This window comes from Ziziphus jujuba, chromosome 2 (genome assembly GCF_031755915.1).
Source record: "Ziziphus jujuba cultivar Dongzao chromosome 2, ASM3175591v1".
Taxonomy (NCBI): domain Eukaryota; kingdom Viridiplantae; phylum Streptophyta; class Magnoliopsida; order Rosales; family Rhamnaceae; genus Ziziphus; species Ziziphus jujuba.
In genome coordinates, this window is record NC_083380.1 from 29,860,755 (window position 1) to 29,880,309 (window position 19,555).

Here is a 19,555-nt window from a genome sequence, read left to right on the forward strand (position 1 = left end):
GAGAAAAACCTCATGCAAGCAACCATGGGAAGGAAAACTCTCGTACAGAGGAAACGTTGACGAAGAGAAAAACATTCATGCAGAGAGACTTTTTCACATCGGGTTACATACATTTTACTCTCTTGAATTATTAAATCTTTTGTGTTTTACACTTACATTTTAGAAAGTATCAAATTACTCCTTGAATTATTGGTTTTTGTTATTTTAGTCTAGTTATGACATTTTGATAGGTGAATTTTATGAAATTAATCATGTACAACCAATGGAATTTCTATTGAAAAATAATTTTATTCCATTTTATTTTATTTTTAACTAATGTTTATGGTCTAATTTTGTCAAATTTAATTAAAAAAATTGAAGATTTAAACCAAAATGAAAAAAAAAAAGAAAAAAGAAAAAAAAAAAGGTTTTGAGGGTAATGTGACACTTTTTAATGTTTAGGTTGTAAAATACAAAAATTGTAATAGTTAAGGAATAAAGAGTGTTTTAACCCATAGCTATATTTTTTTAAATAATTTATTTAATTTACAAACTATCAAAGAGTCATATAGCTATGTTTCGAACTTTTGCACTCATAAGTATAATTATATTAAAAGTAATTTTAAAAACTAAAATATAATGAAAATTATAATTTATGGAACAAAATGTTTTAAAAAATTTAACAATCATTATGCGGGTATAAGTATGGTTTAATAACTAAGAGTGCTAATAGGCTAAATTTTTTTTAATAAATACGTTTTTATAATTTATTTTAAAATAGACCATATTGTTAAAAAAAATTTGTAAAATAAAAAAATAATAATAATAAATCCTGATCCATGTTCCAATTTCGTTTCTTTTTCTGACCCAGAAAACGGAAAATTCCATATTTCGGACTCCAGGCGCAGAATCGCTGGGAATTTCTCTCTGAAATCGGGAGGGCAAAGGCTGTAAGCGTTGGATCCCGGAGAGAACGCGAAAAAATGGTAATGAAATCCCCCAAAGTGTCGACTTTTAATCGTTCCCCTTCTAGGAATTCGAATGTTTTGATGTACCAGAGATTTTGATGGATCTGTTCTGCATCTGATTTTAACGTTCTCGATAATCATATCGTATTGCTTTTGATGGGTATCTATTAGATTTCACTGCCTGCTGTTCAATTCTTCTATTTAATTTCTACCTATACTTGTTCTTGGACTTAATTTCCTTAAATGGAAATTTTCCATCAAAAGCTATGGATCTTGGTTGCCCATCTCGTCTTATCGGAAGCAGATCGTACGCATCAAGAATTTTTTTTTCAGAAATGCCTTATTTTTCGGTTTTGATTGCTCGTCCTTGGTTTTTTTTTTTTTCTTTTTTACCTTTTGAAAAATCATAACTTTGATTTCTGACTGTTGGAATGGAGATTGAAGTTCTATGTTTTGTTATTTGTAAACATTTGTGTATGTCTGTATCTATTTGTATATCAGTCTTCTGCTATAGTAAGGCTATGAGGACATTGTTTATACCATTTTTTTTTTTTTTTTTTTTGGGTAGTAATAGTTTTTGATGGCATATTATTGGCATTTGCAGCATTTAAAATAAGGCATAAGATTAAGGAACTGTGGATGTGAGAGAGGCTATGACGTTGTTAATCATGACATAATTCTGCACAGGATTTAGATGGTGTGCCTTCTAATAATGATTATTGCATTTTCTTGTGTCCAATGGAGTACTGTTAGGGCTCAAAGTTATAATGTTGCAATTTTTGCTGAAATTTTCATATATCATGCAAATGCTTAAGTTATCAGCTCTAATACAGATGTCAAAGTTGTTAATCCATTTGCTGCTGTTTAATGGTTTGTGCCCTTGCACGTGTTCTAGATTCACTTTGTGCTTCTTATTAGTAGACAAGGAAAAGTGAGGCTGACAAAATGGTATTCGCCTTATTCACAGAAGGAAAGAACTAAGGTATTCCTTGCAAATTCTCTTCACTTTGTATAGTTATGGACACTACTTCAACTTTTGATGCTTTTATTTGAACTTGCATTATTGATAACCATCTGTTTGTATGTCCTTTGCGAAGGTAATTCGTGAACTTAGTGGAGTGATTCTTACACGAGGACCTAAGCTCTGTAATTTTGTGGAGTGGAGAGGATATAAAGTTGTTTATAAAAGGTGATCCACGGATACGAAACTTGACTGATTTAAGAGTATTTTTGTAGCAAGTTTATTTGGCTATCTTATATGAATTGCTGAATTTTTTGTTGCAAGTTTATTTGGCTATGATATATTTCATTACTGAATTTGTCCCATGAATGTTTTATGCAGATATGCTAGTCTGTATTTCTGCATGTGCATTGATCAAGAGGATAATGAATTAGAGATCCTTGAAATAATTCATCATTATGTTGAGATACTTGACCGATACTTTGGCAGTGTGAGTGAACTTAACTTTTAGCTCAATATGTACAAGTGTTAATATCATAATATATATTCTTCATCCTATTGTGACAAAGGATTTTGTAACTGTGATCCTATTCATGCTTCCAGGTCTGTGAACTGGACTTGATCTTCAACTTCCATAAGGTATGTCCAATAATGCTTGTGTATACGGACAGGTTTGCTTTGCAAAAGTTCAAGTGAGAGAGGTAGGTTTTAGAAACGTAATGTCGTATGGATATTTGCATGTTTATCTAAAAATAATCTACAATAAAATTCTATTTGGAAGGGGCAGAGAGAAACAGAGGGAGGGAATATTAATTGTACTAACACCGTATGTTTTATATGTTTAACTTTCTAAGATATTTTAGAATAAAGTTCTACGTATTTGGGGAACTTCTGAAATTCTTTGTTTGGTTACAATAACTGCTAATGTAGGAAAACATTCATTTTCTAATTGTTTATAATTTTTTCCAGTTTAGCAAACTGTCCTAACTTGGAAAAGAACTAAAATTGTCTTCAACAAAAGGTCTTAGAATATTTTCTAGTGAAATCAGACAGGCTGAACGTTTTTTTTTTTTTTCCCCCTATTTTCCCTCCTTAAATTTGCATATCATGTTAATATATCTAAATAGTAGATGCAACAATGGGCCATGAAATTACCTCAGCAAGCAAATTAAACCTTTCTGATCGGTGGCTTTTTCTTTTGATTGTTGTCTACCGTTAAACATGGTAGGCCTACTATATATTGGATGAGTTGTTGATTGCTGGTGAACTTCAAGAACCAAGCAAGAAAACTGTTGCGCGGTTGATAGCTGCACAGGTATAGTGTTATTTTTTTATTTTTTTTTTCTCTCCTAGTTGGATAGCTATCCGTTACCAGTTTTGGCAATTTTTCTTACTGCAATGCCATGTTGTGTTTAGGATTCTTTGGTGGAGACTGCAAAAGAGGAAGCCAGTTCAATAAGTAATATAATTGCACAGGCCACCAAGTAAGGAATGGAAAAAATTGAGCATCACCCTTTTTTTGATTGACATTGAAGTGCTATTACTGTATTATTAGTATTTTTTGTATTGCTTTTCTTTTAACAGCTAAAGTGCATTCTGGCCATTTGTTATTTGAAGTGCACTGCTATTGATATAAATGGAACTTAAAAAATTTGCGTGCTATTAAAGAGCAATAAATGCTATTGAAGGCAAATTGCATTACTTACAACAATAATTAAGGTGTCGTTTGGTATTGGTTTTTGGTTTTTTCTACTTAGTTGTGGTACTTGCTGATTTCAAATGTTTGTTATTGTTGTAGAAAACCATTTCAAACTTTTGCTTCCCGGCTAAGTTTATAGTTAATTGAGATGGCTAATAAGATCTAATGCACGGCATCATTGATTAAGCAAAATACACAAAATTATGTAGAAAACCAAGAACGAATAGTTTGTTAAATGACATCTAAGATAAATTGATGTAGGACAGGTGGTGAAGGAAAAAAGACTGAAAATTAAAAGATAGGTTCCAGCATCACACTAGAACAATTTTAGAAGTCACTCTTAAAATCCTTAGGCATCACACCTAAGTTTGGTTTGCGTCACACAAAACAAGAGAAATAACTCTTATAAAAATACTTGTATTATTAATCCCCTACTAAAAGAATTACAAAGAGCCCTGTTTATAATAAAATCATCTAATAACATTAGGAAACTAAAATAATAGGAAATCTAGTTAAATAAGGAAACTAAATAATAAATTTTCCTAAAAACTTAAGGAAACTAAAATAATAATATGAAACCTAATAAACATATTAATATTAAAATATTAAAAATCATAAAACCCTTATGATTAAAATCTGATATAATCTTCATCGTTCTTCATCATTCTCCCCCTCTTAGAGAACGAGACTCCGGCGAGTTTAAAGCTGAAATCATAAACCAATAAGCGAAATTCAAGAATGATAACATCAGTGGCATAAGCTCAAACTTGATGAAAAGAACTACATGACTAGCAAGTTTAGGGACATTCAAGGTCAACAAAAACCCTTCATGCAAACGATTGGAGTCCAACTTGACACATTTAGGTTGTGTAGATAATGGTCTAAGCAAGGTAACAGGTTGTATAGGTAAGAGTTTAGGTAAGATGACAAGTTGTGTAGATAAGGGTTCTAATAAGGTGACAGGGTGTATAGGTAAGGGTTTGAATAAGGATTTGGATAAAATGGTAGGTGGTGTAGGCAAGGGTTCAGGTAGGGATTTGGGTAAGGTGGCAGGTGGTGTAGGTGTAAGTAAAGGTTCAATTAAAGATTCAGGTTTAAAATCAATAGGCTGTCCTTCTTGAGTAAGTGTACCCCCAATTTCCTCATTTGATGCTTCACATACAGCTTCAAAATCCTTTGTAAAATCTGGTAGATGAAGAACCTGAGCCTCAATCATCTTTTTCTCACTTTCTTGTTCAAATTCTTTATTGGAAAGAATGTCCTGCAATTTTTGTGAGCTGTTAGAAACCTTACTTGGCTTTTCCATCTTATATTTATCCATCATAGCTACCGTCATGGGCTTCAACACAACTTTTCTATTATTAAACATGAAAGAGTAAGTGTTTTCTTGATGTAGGACAGGTAGGGAAGGAAAGAAATTTGAAAATAGATAGATAGGGTTCTAGTATTACACTAGAGTGATTTTAGGAATCACTCCTAAAATCTCTAGGCATCACACCTAAGCTTGTTTTGTATCGCACAAAATTAGAGAATTCACTCTCAGAAAATAGTTGTATTATTGATCAACTACCGAAAAGAGTTACAAAAACCCCTATTTATAATAAAATCACCTAATAACATTAGGGAACTAAAATAATAAGAAACTTAGTTAAATAAGGAAACCAAATAATAACCTTCCTAAAACTAAAATAATAATAAAAACCTAATAAACATAATAATATTAAAACCCTAAATATCAAATAAACATAATAATATTAAAACCCTAAAAATCATAAAATCCTAATGATTAAAATCTTATGTAATCTCTATCGTTCTCCATCATTTCTTTTCCACAATGAAACACATCTCTATCTTAAAGCCAATGACGACCAAGAAGAATTTGTGTTACTTTCATTGGAATCACATCACACCAAATAGAATGACCATAAACCCCACATGGAAAAGAAACTAGGCAGTGTTGGGTTATAGGAACTGAAGTGCTATCAATCCATGCTACCTTTTATGGATGTGGATGTGGTTCAATAGGAAGTTTTAATCGCTCTAGATGCCGAAACAATATTCATGCTGCTACCACCATCAATGATAAGCTTTTGTGCTTGATTTCCCCAACGAACCAACATTTGAAAAATAGATGTGCGTTTTCAATCTTCCTTCTCATCTTTCGGAATTGAAAGAATACGTCTAACTACAGCAATTAATGAAGCATCTATTTCATCTTCTTCCGAATCATCTGGATTATAGATGCCATAGTCGAAGTTTTTTTCATCCTCTTCCTCCTGTTGATCTGGTTTTTCTTCATGTTTTCTACCAAGATGTAAATTTCTCTTTGCACAATCATATGCCATATGACCAGGTTGTCCACACTTGAAACATTTGTGGCCTTTTCCTCTAAAACCAGCAGTATCATAAGTAGATTCCTTGGACTTTGTAGGCTGATTAGATGGTTGATTTGCTGTAGTTCCGATGCTTTGATTTAATATTGCATCAGGTCTTTTGAAACTTCCAAGATACTCCTCCAAATCCAAAGAAACTTGAAAAGCTTGCTCCAAGCTGTAGATAGGTTGTCGTAACAGCTCTCTCCTAATATCGGATCTCAAACCAGATTTAAATTGCAAGTGTTTGTCTTGGATCTTCAAGTAACTGGCTTCGAGTCTTCAATTCATCAAACTTCTGCATATATTCAGCAACTGACATATTATTTTGCTTCAAGTTGATTGCTTGCTCACATAATTTATCATAATAATTGATAGGCATGTATTTTTCCCTAATTTTAGCTTTCATCTCTTGCCAAGTACCAATGAGTGGTAATCCCATTCTCTTCAAGTCTCCTTCGATACCCATCCACCAAATTCTAGCAAGACCTACTAGTTTCATCCTAGCAAATCTCTCTGAGATCATCATCCATATCGTACCAATCAAAATATTCTTCAATGGAAGAAAGCCAATAAGCAAACTTGGTTGGATTTACCTTACCTTCGAAATCTGGTACTTCAATTTTTACCCTCTTTGTGATATCATCGAAAGTATTATGACGTTGTTGTGTCGATTGAAACATGTCTCTCACCCAGTTAGATGCTTGCTGGGCTGTAGGATAGGGCATTGGAGCAGTTGTCTTTGTTGGTTGCTTCTCTTGATCTTTATCATCATTGGCTTCAAGAACCTCTTCTTGTTCATTGTTAATTGAAGAGCTATTAGGCTGAAATATGTGTGCTTCAATATTGCTAACCCAAGTTTCTATATTACCAACCTGAACAGTTAGAGACTCTACTCGTTCTACCATACAAATAAATAGTTCTTCAAATTGATTGTCAGCTATTCTGCCTCCTAAAACTCTTTCCAGATCGCGTAGTCATGATTCTTTTAGCCAAAGAAACAATCTGAGCACTGGATACTGTTGACGCAGGCTTATGGATACTGTTCACGGATACTGTTTATGATACTGTTCACGCGGTTACTGTTTATGTTGGTACTGTTCACGCGGCGAGGGTTGGATCCTTTCTCTCACACCAAACTGATGTAGGATAGGTGGGGAAGGAAAAAAAATTGAAAATTAAAAGATAGGTTTCAGCATCACACTAGAACAATTTTAGGAATCACTCTCAGCATCCTTAGGCATCACACCTAGAACAATTTTCAATTTTAGGAATCACTTTTAAAAGTATCACATTTAAGTTTGGTTTATATCACACAAAACCAGAAAAATAACTCTCATAAAAATACCTGTATTATTAATCCCCTACTAAAAGAATTACAAAGAGTCCTATTTATAATAAAATCACCTAATAACATTAGGAAACTAAAATAATAGAAAATTTAGTTAAATAATAAAACTAAATAATAAACTTTCCTAAAAACTTAAGGGAACTAAAATAATAATAAAAAACCTAATAAACATAATAATATTAAAATATTAAAAATCATAAAACCCTAATGATTAAAATCTAATGTAATCTCCATAGTTCTCCATTATAAATGTTTCTAGAATACTCTCTTGGCTTTTGTAGTATGTTTTAAATGCTATCGAAACTCAGCGGCCCATAGGTAAAATCGCAATTATATCCTTGCATTAAACCAATGCAATCAAAACCCTATTGTATATGTATATATGTGTGTGTGTGTGTGTGTGTGTGTGTGTGTGTGTGTGTGTGTGTGTGTGTGTGTCTATATATATATATATATATATTCTTTGGTAATTACCTAATTGTATGTATTGTTAACCTCATTTATAGTACCTTTTGATGGGTCCTACGGGACAGTCTAGTGTCAATGCCTATATATTCTTCTAATGTATGAGGTGATGGATTCTTTTTTTAATGGTATAACAAGTATATTATAGCATTAAAATGAATGATTTAAAAACTCTATGATAGTTTTTTAATTTTGTTAAAGATATTGACGCTGATACATCCTAAATAATATACGGTATGACAGTTTGCATCTGAGATACTTTTTTATTCATTTTATTTTATGCGCGGTCGAACTCTATTTATTTTTCCTGTTAATTTTTTAATAGAATTGTCACATTATAGCATTAAAATGTGTATGTATGTATATATATATATATATGTGTGTTTGTAAATTTTTTATTCTTCTAATGTATGAGGTGATGGGTAACCCAATGATCAAAAAATAGTATTTTTTGATGGTATAACAAGTATATTATAGCATTAATGAATGATTTAAAAACTCTGTTATAGTTTTTTTTTTTTTTTTTTAAATATTGGCATTAATGCATTGTAAATTATATACAGTTGGACATTTTACATTCTAATTTTTTTGATGACATTTTATACCCTCAAATTCTTGCACCGTTGGATTATTTTTATTTTATTTTATTTTTTTGTTAACTTTTTAATAGAATTATCACTTGTACGTAAGTGGTACATTTGACATGAGGTTTCAAATTGCCATTTTGTATAGTTCAGGTGCAAAACTTTCAATAAAAAAAAAAATAATGAACAAAAAAAAAAAATATATATATATATATATATATATATATATATTTTTTGTCAAAGATAATTATTATTCTTTTAAGTAAATTAGTAAAGTGTTAAAAAAAATGAAAAGATGATTATGAAAAAATAAAATAATAATATGTCCGAGATTCAAAATAAAATAAACAAGAAAAAAAACCATAAAAAGTGATAAAATATTTATAAAATCTAAAAGAAAATTATGAATTTTTTAATAAAATATGTTCTTGTATTTATTACGTATATTTTTTTATGTTTTATATTATTTTAAAAAAAATACGATTAAGATTTCTTATATGTATTTTTTAATAATTTTTTAAAAAAAATATTAAAAGAAATTTTTTTTTTTTAAAAGAACTCTATAATATGTAGAGCTTATCATTTTTCTTTGTTTTTTTTTGAAAAATTACATTTGCCTATTTTAATACTTTCATAACTTATTAAAAGAATACTAATTCTCTTTAATAAAACGAAGTTTATTGTTTTTTTCGTTAATTTTTATTTCAAAAATTTTGCATTTTACACCCTTAACTATATTATAATTGCAATTTGCATCTTTATTTTTTTCTTATGTGCTGTTCATATGCCAATTCTATTACAAAGTTAATAGAAAAAAGAGAAAGGTGTAACGATATATGAAAAAGTGAAGTTTAAATGTAAAATGTTAGAAAAAAAAAAATCAAAATGTGAAGTATCAAACTATGCATAATTTAAAATGCAACAGCACTAATATCTTTTTATTTTTATTTTTTGGGATATTATTACTGTTATATCCAAATTCTATCGAATTTTGAACATTACATTATAAACTATTTTTTCAGACATTTTCAATCCCGAACTAATGATGTTCCCTTTTGGTTGTCTTTTTGCCCATCCTTAAAAATAAATAAATAAGACGAGAATCCAATCAGTTTTTCAGATTCTTCTGTTCGATTGGTTACCAATTTTATGTGATTTGCTTAGCAGCTTGAATTGAACCGTCTTTGGGTTGGTAGAGTAAGAATACAATCCGCTTCCCGTGGTTGGAAAGCTGGGATTGGAAGTGGACGAGAAGTAGTTGGTTGATTTCAGTAATGGGAAAATAGCATCCTGACTAGATCAAATCATTCAGAAAATGGTACCCAATTTTCTTCGTTGAAGATGAGCGTCTGCTCAAACCCAATGTCTAGCCATGGCTTCCACAAGCGTTAAAATTTTGAATACGAACCAAATGTTTACCTAACAAAGGCTAACGCATGTGACTAATAACTTGTCCACCAAATTAATCAACAATCTAAAATGAAAAATAAAAACGAAATTTTTAAGGAAAAAATAACAAAACCTAAAAGCCCATGAATCAAGCAGTAACAAGGAACCTTAAATGAATACCCACCTTCAAGTCAAATTAATTGGACAGCAAGAAAAGACCCAGCAAAGCCCAATGATCATTGTGGCAAAAATCATAAAAAGAAAACATGGAAAAATGAAAAGCAACTTGAATGTGCCTTTCAGCTTCCAGTGCTTACAGCAAGTGGGACAAGACCTCTTTGGCCATAGAAACAAGAATGGGTCTGAGGCAAAACAAATGATACCCTTTAAAACATTTATCATGGGGAAGAAGCTCCGTGGAATGGTCCTTAGGTCCACATTCCTCACAAAAAAAGTGAATAGATATTTCCTTCTTGCAAAGGCCTTCAAAACGACAGCAAGAAAAAGTTCTATTTTTCATTTTTCCACTTTGATATTTTTGTCCTTTTCTCCTTCCAAAGTCAGAACCTACCTTGTTAGTATAAGTATTATAAAAGTTATAAGCTTTATCTTTACTTTCGAATTGCATTTCAATTTTTGATATCATTTCATTTAAAATTTTAGAAAATTGCTTTATTTTTTATTTACCAATTACATTTTTTTTTTAATCTTTTTATCTTCATCTTCCAATGATATATTAATATCTTCATTCACACAACTATCAATATCCATTATTTTTAGCACTTTATTTAAATATTATAAAAAAAATGAAAATAATAAAAATTAAAGATAATTGTATATATATATATATATATAACAAGCTTAATCATAGTAAAAGAAAATATAAAGAGAAAGCAAAAGAAAAAAAAAAAGAATAATATTTTGAGCTTTCATATATTTTAATTTATTATAAATTATTAGAATATAGCATAAATGTAATATCATATTCTAACCTTCTATTGATAGGAACAAAGCATATAAATGAAAAATATATATAATTGAATTTTTATATATCTATTCTACTGTTAAAATTGAATATTATATAAGTAAAATTAAAATCAAGATTGAGTATTGTAATTACATAAATTTACTCACCACGAGGGTTGGTCAAGAATGCTGATGAGGTGTGGTAAAAAATGCTGATTAAGAACAAGGGCCCAGATCCTAACATATGACAGGCATTTCTTTTTTCGGATGGTAGGTAGGATGATAGCGACTTAGTTGGTTGTTTCGTGTAAATGAAAAGTCCAATTTTCTAACTCAAAGGAATGGCATTTAGTTTTCGCAGATAGGATGATAGCGACTCAGACGGTTGCTTAAGAATTGCACGCATGTAGAATGAAAAGTAAGGGTTGTACGAGAACGGCAAGGGAATTACACAAAAAAATAAAAACAATAAAAAAAAAATTAAGTTTTGAGAAGGGTTTAGCAGAGCATTGCACTTGACGATGGGAGAAGAAAATTACCAAAAATAATAATAGTAATAATAATCATCAGCCTAACCAGCATATAAATCTCTAAAAAAGCCCCAAAACTTCAATTTACCAACTCGACCATGGAACCCGCCGGTGCTGGACCTACTCTGCATTTTGAAGAAACAGAGGCTGGCCTATAAACGAAGAACACAGACAACAAACCAGGCCAAGTCTAGCAATGACAAAATAAAACATTATTAAAACACCTCTACCCTCTAACCCGCAAATTTAGCATCATACTACTCTTAACAAATCGAATATAAATAGACTATAATTTCTAAGATTGCTGGTTAGATTTGAACTTTCATTACCCCATCATGCTCTTCGACAATTACAGTTTCTTCTTGGATACTGCTAGTTCCCGGAGGCAGATCGGTTTGAACTGCAGTGTCTTTCTCGCTAAAGCTACCAGGATACAATATGATACTATTAGTCCCTCCAACACTAATAGTCTCAAGAGGACTCTTAGCATTATCGTCATCGCCATCTTCATGCGTGGTCGATATACTTGCCCCTCCAAAACTGGTTCTTGGACTCGTTGGAATAATAGGATTCATCGCCATCTCTATATCTTGTTGTTCAGCTTCAACGGCGGCCGGATTGTTTTCATCTGTTTGAATGAGTGAATCGCGGTAGCTCCTTATGAATATTAACAAACAACAATACAATCCAGCTGCCAGCATGTACCAGAGACTTGGACCTCTCCAATTTTGGCTTGGAATGTCCATGGACGCATCCATAGTTAATTCCAAGAAAAAGTTAAATAGGCCGAACTCCATGTTTTGCAGCTGTCTCTCCCATGACATGATTAGTGCTAGAAATGCGAAAGCTCCGGCTGAATACAAATTGAACTGATATCCTCTGATTGATTCTCCAGTAGTAGAAAATGAAGTAGTACTATTGTACTCCGAATAATGAGTTTTGAATCCCGGATACTTGGTAAGGAAAATCACAGTAGAAGCAAAGGCTAGAAAGCAAATGATTACGATGGCTTTTAGAGAAAAATGCATTCGATTTGTGTTGGCCAGAATTTGATCATATATCCGAGGGATTAAAACAAAAGCAGAAACTAAAACGATGACGATGGTGGAGACCGCTAAAACTTTCCATCTGGGTGTCTCATGAAACTGCTTTGCGGCGAAAGAACTCAGGCTCAGACTAATAAGTCCGGCAATGAGCAATAGCGCTCTGAGAATATAGAGAATGATGGATTGGATTCTCTCGAAAAGAGCCATTTTTTAGTCTTTGCGATGCAAAGTGGTGATATATATCGGTCTCGGAGCATCAACAGACGAGGGACGAGGGACGAGGGTACGACGTGGCCAAGAATCTAAACATGACTTTCCAGCCAAAAACGCTGCATTAATGTTTAACTTCTTTTTTTTTTTTTTTTTTTTTTTTTTGGGGTGTCAAATGAGCAATTATTTTCTTTCTTCCTGAAAAAACATAAAAATTAAAAAATCCTCTTATTCCTACGATAATGTTATTTACTATGTGGGCTTTTCACGTACGGCGTTTTGAGTTATTATTTTATTTTATTTTTTGAAACGTTTCAATTTCAACTAGTAAAAATTCCCGAATGACACAGATTCTATATTTCTATAGAATTATTTAATAAATTTTTTGACACATACCAAAAATTATAATAAAAAAATTAAAATTTTAAATTACTTCAATTATTTTAAAATTATATCAATCAATTTATGAGGAGACTATGTAAAAATAGGTGGTTTGAAAACTACATCCCATAATGGTTTAGTAAAACTCTGGATTGAGAGACGAAAAGGACAGCCACTGACCACTTTTCTTAATGAATCCAAAATCCAAAAACCAAAAGAAATGAAACTAAAAGTGGATGGCGGTACAATCTGTTGACGCCAACATCTACAACACTACAAACGGCATCAGAATCTCATGACATTAAAAATCTTGTATTTTGATGTGATTTTGGAGCTGCAATAAATGCTTTCAAAAGTCAAAAAACACATGTAATCATATTTGGTAAAACATAAGCACTAAAGGTCCTTTAAAACAAACATCATAGATAATGTTATTCTAAATAAGTGTTTCAGGATTTTAAAAAATGGACATAAATGTATTAATTAAAACATAAAAATATCAAAAATGCTTTCCATTATACACCGTTAAATATTTTACTATTTATTTTATGAAATATTTATTTAAAAAAATAAAATGTAAATATTTTTAAAAATAAATAATTATTAAAATAACATTTCCAAACACATTCATAGTTTCAAAATAAAAGCTCGTTTGTGTTGTTGGATTACATTGAATTAGATTGGATTATTTTAAATTCAATTTAATTGGACAAGATTTTTAATAAATTAGTCTAATTCAGAATAATTGGAAAAATCCAGATGAGATTTATAGCAATGGAATCTTACTTAATAAAGATCCAATATTTAAATAGTTTCAGATGTTTTCCTTCCCTTAATTCGTGGTTGACTTTTTTTTGTTTGTTTGGGGTGCCAAAACCCCAACTGGCCAGCCGCCAGGCTTCTTTAGAAGCACGCTCTTGGTGTTTTAAAAACAGAACAAAAAAATAATCCACTGAGCCACGTAATCAACAGAACAAAAAAGAATAAACCATTAAATCCGCTTTAAGTCCAGATGGTGTCACTCGTCCTTCCTTTCGTTTTCTTAAAGCACGTGAGTGTGTCCCACGCTTCGGATAACCCTCATTGGAGCAGAACTGTTTCTTTGTAGGCCGATGACGGTGAGACCGTTATTTCTCTATTAGTTCGAATACGACAAAGAAAACTTTTTGACCACTGAAAAATAAAAAGTTTTCTGTATCTCTTTTCGGATCAGGAAAACTTTCCCCAAAGGTTTAATTTATTTTTGCACTTTTGACACAGTAGATATTGCACATATACATATTTTTGAAACTAATTATGACATTAAAAAAATAAAAATAAAAAATCCTAACCATGACATAATATTAAATTAATCACTCCTTTAATTTTTTTAAGAATTTAATTAAAGTGAGAAATGGGCTGAAAATTTTATTTTTGTCCATATAATCTTATTTTGCTGAAAAATTCAGTTTAATTGCATGAATGGACAACAAATCAATAAATAAAACCATGGCATTTTACCCCCAAAAAAAAATCTAAAATAAAATAAAACCATAGCATGAATTGCTTTTATTTATATATTTATTTATTTATTTATTTGGAATGAAACTCTCGTGTTGACCAAAAAAATAAAATAAAATAAAGGCAGATTTTAATTTGGAGAAACACACAAGTCATAAATTGAAGAAAAATGATATTTGTAATTAATGATGATCATTGGAGTGGAATCAGATGCCAAATGGCAATTTGATTAGCTGAAAGATGAAAAATGAAAAAAGAAAGAAGAAAAACAGTAAAAGCAATGGAAAATGTTCAAGCATTACACTTCCTTATTAATTTTTGGGATGGTCAATGGTTAAGACTTTTCAAGGAGCTTTGCAGAAATAAGAATAAATTTTTGTAGGACCAGTCTTTTGACGTCCACTCTACCATGGTTTCTTGATGCCATGATTTTCTTTCTCATAACATAAAATGAAGATAGCTCGGATTTTTTACCAAGGATTCATAAGGATATTGAAACCATAAGAAGATAATAGAACTGGTCCATGTGAAGATTTATTGTTTTATGTGCAGATAATAGACCACCAATTTATTGCTTTATGGAATTCACTCTTCCATTTTGTAAATACGCAAGGTTAGTTAATTAAAGTAAAAATTTGCGTCAATTCCACATTTACCATGGATATAAACCTGGGGGTTTCAAAGGCCAAAATACGCTATCATATAAGGGAATTTCAATACTCTCAAGCAAAATCTACTTCATGCACAATCACAGGGAAATTAAATATTTTGGCATCAAAGATCAAATTAACATCTGTCAAAGCTAATCGGAAAGAAAAAAAACACAGGGTCCTCCAATAAAAATGTATATTATGATACAATCCAGACAAAAATATGTCAAATGCTTGTGCATATAGAATTTTCATTATTTTCATATTGCATCATATGCGAGACATTTAAACTAGCATCTTAACAAATGTTCTCATTCAAATAAAGAGAAAAAACCCAGGATCCTAATTGTATATCTACCTCTCCAGCCAAACTCTGCAAGCGCTAAAACATGTCCTGACATAGCAGCTGTTCATCTCTACCCATATTCAGTAGTTGGCTGCCGTCAAAATGTGCCTAAGATGCAATAAAGAGTGAAAGAAAGATGCTTTTACCTGTATCCCCATTCATTGTCATACTACGAAAAAAGCAACAACAGAAATTGATTTGAGGTTAAGCGCTTCAAAATGCCAGTCTTATTTTTCAAGAATACCTCACCGTTACACAAATTTCCACCAACTTAAAGAAGCTAGTCTAAGTTAATACTAATATCAAATTATAATTAGTTTTAGTGTTAATTAAACTAGTTTAAATTATTACTTTATTGTTTCATAACCTACTAAGTTGAGTGTTTCACCATCACACAGTTTATAGGTGTAATGCAAGAACATTTTGCTACTTATGCATCATTTTATGTAATATGTTTATGTACGCAATGCATTGATTGATTTGCCATCTCCCAAGTGTCAATGAAAGCTTGATGCATGGTCATCATCAACCAAAATCTAAAAACAAAAATAGTCCTATATATTTAGACAGGACTGATAAAACTTTATGTAACAGCTTTCATCATGAAACAAAATTAAGAAGAATGCAGCAGAGAAAATTTGTGGCTCGAATCACCGACAAAATTGCTGGACACAATGTCTTCATTTGTGAATCCAAGAATGCCTGTTAAGTGGTCCCTCTGATGCATACCTTTTTGAAAGATCAAAAATCATAAGTCATACAGTTAGAATATTAATGAGAAATTTCATTATATATATATAATATTTATCATAAACATGTGAATGAGAAATGGACATTTCTAATTAGTAGGCTAGCCACCTAATTTTTAGGTGTAACATTACGTTTTAATGTCTGAGAACTATACCTTATATCAACACACATAGATAGTGACTAGTGCCGGCTGCCTAGAATCTTCTTTCATTTTCACCCATCGTCGAGGTTCATGCATGGAAGATTTGTAGATGATGAATTTAAGTTTGAAGCTTACTCTACTAGGAAACTTGACACATATACCATTCAAGCATTGAAAATAGTATCCGATATAGATCAACTACGGGGAGTTTATACTTTTCCTTCATCTTCCTTTGCGGCGAAACATAGATATATACATACATACTATGTACCAATTTGTGCATGCGTGATAATAAAAATGTTTTAACACACTATATTTGACTGGATTAGAAAGGGTGTGTCGGTAGATATAAAAAGTGTTGTTTCTACGTATACAAAAACAAGTTTGTGTTGTGATTTTTTTTGCATACATAGATAGGCAAGGAAAATTAGAAAGGAAGGAGAGCGTAAAAATGTTTAAGATAATGACACTTGGGGTCTTATCATTCCAATACTCAGTTGAAGTTTATGAATGAATACTAGAACCAATAAATTACATACATATTCTTAATCTCTCCAACAATTTAAAGCAAACAAAGCAACCACAAATCCTAATCTCATATGAAAAGAAATGACAAATACAGAAAAAGAGAAATTGGAAGAAACCTCATATCCAATGGAAGAAAATGGAGCATAGGAATTGAAACCCTTTGTGTAGAGGTCGAGGTGGTTGCTGATGCCATTGAAACGAAAATGCTCAATGCCGGGCGAATCAAACCTCTAAATACCGACCGAATTTACAAAGGGGCATCGAGCGAAACTCTTTTTGGACCTCTGACATTTCTTCGCTTCACTGAAAATAGCTGAAAGGTCTTTAGTGTCACAGAACACACAGAGACACAAAGAAAAAGAGAGACGGTAGTAGTAGAAAAGACGATGGAATTTCTGTGAATCTCTAAAACGAAGTGTTTAAGTTTTAGTATGTTTTACGATGAGCCTTTTTTATTTTTAATAATGCTTTTAAATATTTAAAAATACTATTAAAAAGTAAAATTTTATTTAATTTATTTTAATTTAATTAAAAATACTGTCATTTTATATTATCAATAGATTTTTTCAAAAGTATCGATTTTCAATGAGAGGAGGAAACTGGCAACAAGAAAGTAGAGAAGAATTATTGATAAATATGTCTAATTATCATCAATTAATATTGACAAACTATTAAAGTAGGTAAACAACATATAATTAAAAAAAAAAAGACATATTGATAAATGGCATTTTAAATTTATTTTTAGAAGGCCTTTTTCCTAATTCCAAAAAAAAATGTATATAATATTGTTTTTTATATATTATCATTTAAATACATAAAAAATAAAAAATAATTTTATACAATATTCTAAATATCTAAAATATTCATAATTTATACAAACTAATTAAGCCAAAAATAATTTTTGTCTCTATAAATCAAACACTATTCTACAAAAATTGGTTGTGACTAAAAAAGCACATTTGGATAAAACTGATAGTTATGGAAATTCTAAGGAATTTCTTTTCACTCGAAACGCTTTTGTACAACAAAAATATATATTTTTGAAATATTTTATTTTCGATCATATATTTCTAAATATATTTAAAATATTAATCATATGCTTTTGAATTTGATATGTTTATATTTAAAAATGTCTAATCACATATTTTTTAATATATATGAAATATTTAGTTATATATTTCTAAACATACTTAGGATGTTCAATCTTATAATTTTGAATACATGTATATTTATTTATTGTATATTCTTAATAATAATTTTAAATAAGAATAAAATATAAATTTATAATAAAATTATATAAAATTTATTTGATAATACAACTAAAAACTTTCTTTTATTTTTCAAATTAATTTAGTCACCCACTGCCAAAGATGACAAAGGGCTAATATTATTCATCTTCTTTAAAAAAATGATTCGCCTAAATACAACCTAAGTTTTCAAAAATGTTATCCAGATATCCACAGGTTTTGTAAAACTTCATTTTTCTTTCCTTTGATGTTTCATTCACACTATTTTTCAATTAATATCATCACTCCAAATAGGGGCATAATTGAACTAAAAAGACAGGTCATTGTTTCCATCAAGTAGACGAGGCAGTTTCATAGGAAGTTGATGACAAAAGCCTATGAGAAAAACTTGGTACTTTTTGACTTTTTAAAAAGTTAAAACACCCTAATCGCTTTTATACCAAAGTGCCAATAATCCTAGAATTAGATAGTTGAGAGTCGTTTTGGTATGGAAGAGATTTTCCTCCAAACTTATATAAATGAAAATTTTTGAGGCACACTTTCTGGAAGATTACAATAACTGTTAATATTAATTTAAAACATTTTGCAATTATTTGGAAATTGCGTACCCAAAAATTAATTTTGTATTTATATAATTGTTGATTATTTGAAAATGAAATTATAATACCAGTAGAGACAATTATAATTTGAATTCCCAATCTTTTAAATACTTTCTCATATTTTGTTTTATATCTTGTGTTTTTTTTTTTTTTTTATATTAGATCTATGACGTAAATATTTTCCTGGCAATCCCTCTTAGTTCTTTTACCTCTCTATATGGGAAAAATAATTTTCAAGCTTGTTGCTTTGATCTGATTTAGTTACCAAGCAGTAGCATTTCTATGGTTTTTCCCTTACTTCTGAGTTATTTTATGCTTCAGTGGCTCAATTCAGAGGCTAAATGGATAAAAGCTAACTATCCCTCTGTTGTTAGCATGATAAGTAACAAATGAGACCCTCATTTGAAAATTTCTCTAGAAATTGGTTTTTCCCTGTATTATTATTATTATTATTGAACAGTATTTCTGACCCTTTTAATTTTAAGCTTAAAGAAATACAGAGCACAACGGCTTTTTTATTTTTTATTTATTTTTTATTACAAACTTGAGAGATTGGAAATTTTATTCAGATTAAAAAGTTCGAAAATATATTCGTAGTGGATTTGTCACTGCCAAGCCTACCAAAAGAAATACAAACAACAGCAGCTAAAGAAGGCTAATCTATTGGAACATGAATATTTTATGCAATACCCTCCAAATCCATAGAAATTAACTACTCTGTCTTCTTATGAGCTTTTTCTTTCTGATCTGGTCAATTCCTCTTTGGCAATGTCTTAAAGTGTAAAAAAGATGAATTAGAACTCCCATAGGAAGGACCCAAAAATAAATAAATAAATAAATAAATAAGGAAAAAGAAGAAGAAGAAGAAGAAAGAAAATCAAATCTTTTTGTA

The 19,555-nt window shown here is 30.5% G+C and overlaps 1 protein-coding gene across 2 annotated transcripts; it reads left to right on the top strand.

Annotated features, from left to right (window-relative positions):
- The first annotated feature begins 795 nt into the window (after positions 1-795).
- Positions 796-3,622, top strand: LOC107419435 (AP-1 complex subunit sigma-2). 2 transcript variants are annotated; one of them, XM_016028191.4, is made up of 7 exons: positions 796-965; positions 1,843-1,929; positions 2,045-2,136; positions 2,290-2,398; positions 2,512-2,547; positions 3,137-3,223; positions 3,325-3,622. In XM_016028191.4, the coding sequence occupies exons 1-7, from the start codon at positions 963-965 to the stop codon at positions 3,394-3,396; spliced, it is 486 nt and encodes a 161-aa protein (XP_015883677.1). In that variant the 5' UTR covers positions 796-962; the 3' UTR covers positions 3,397-3,622. The 2 variants fall into 2 exon arrangements, with proteins under 2 accessions (XP_015883677.1, XP_060671110.1); XM_060815127.1 differs by lacking the exon at positions 796-965 and adding an exon at positions 1,582-1,644.
- Positions 3,623-19,555: the final 15,933 nt, after the last annotated feature.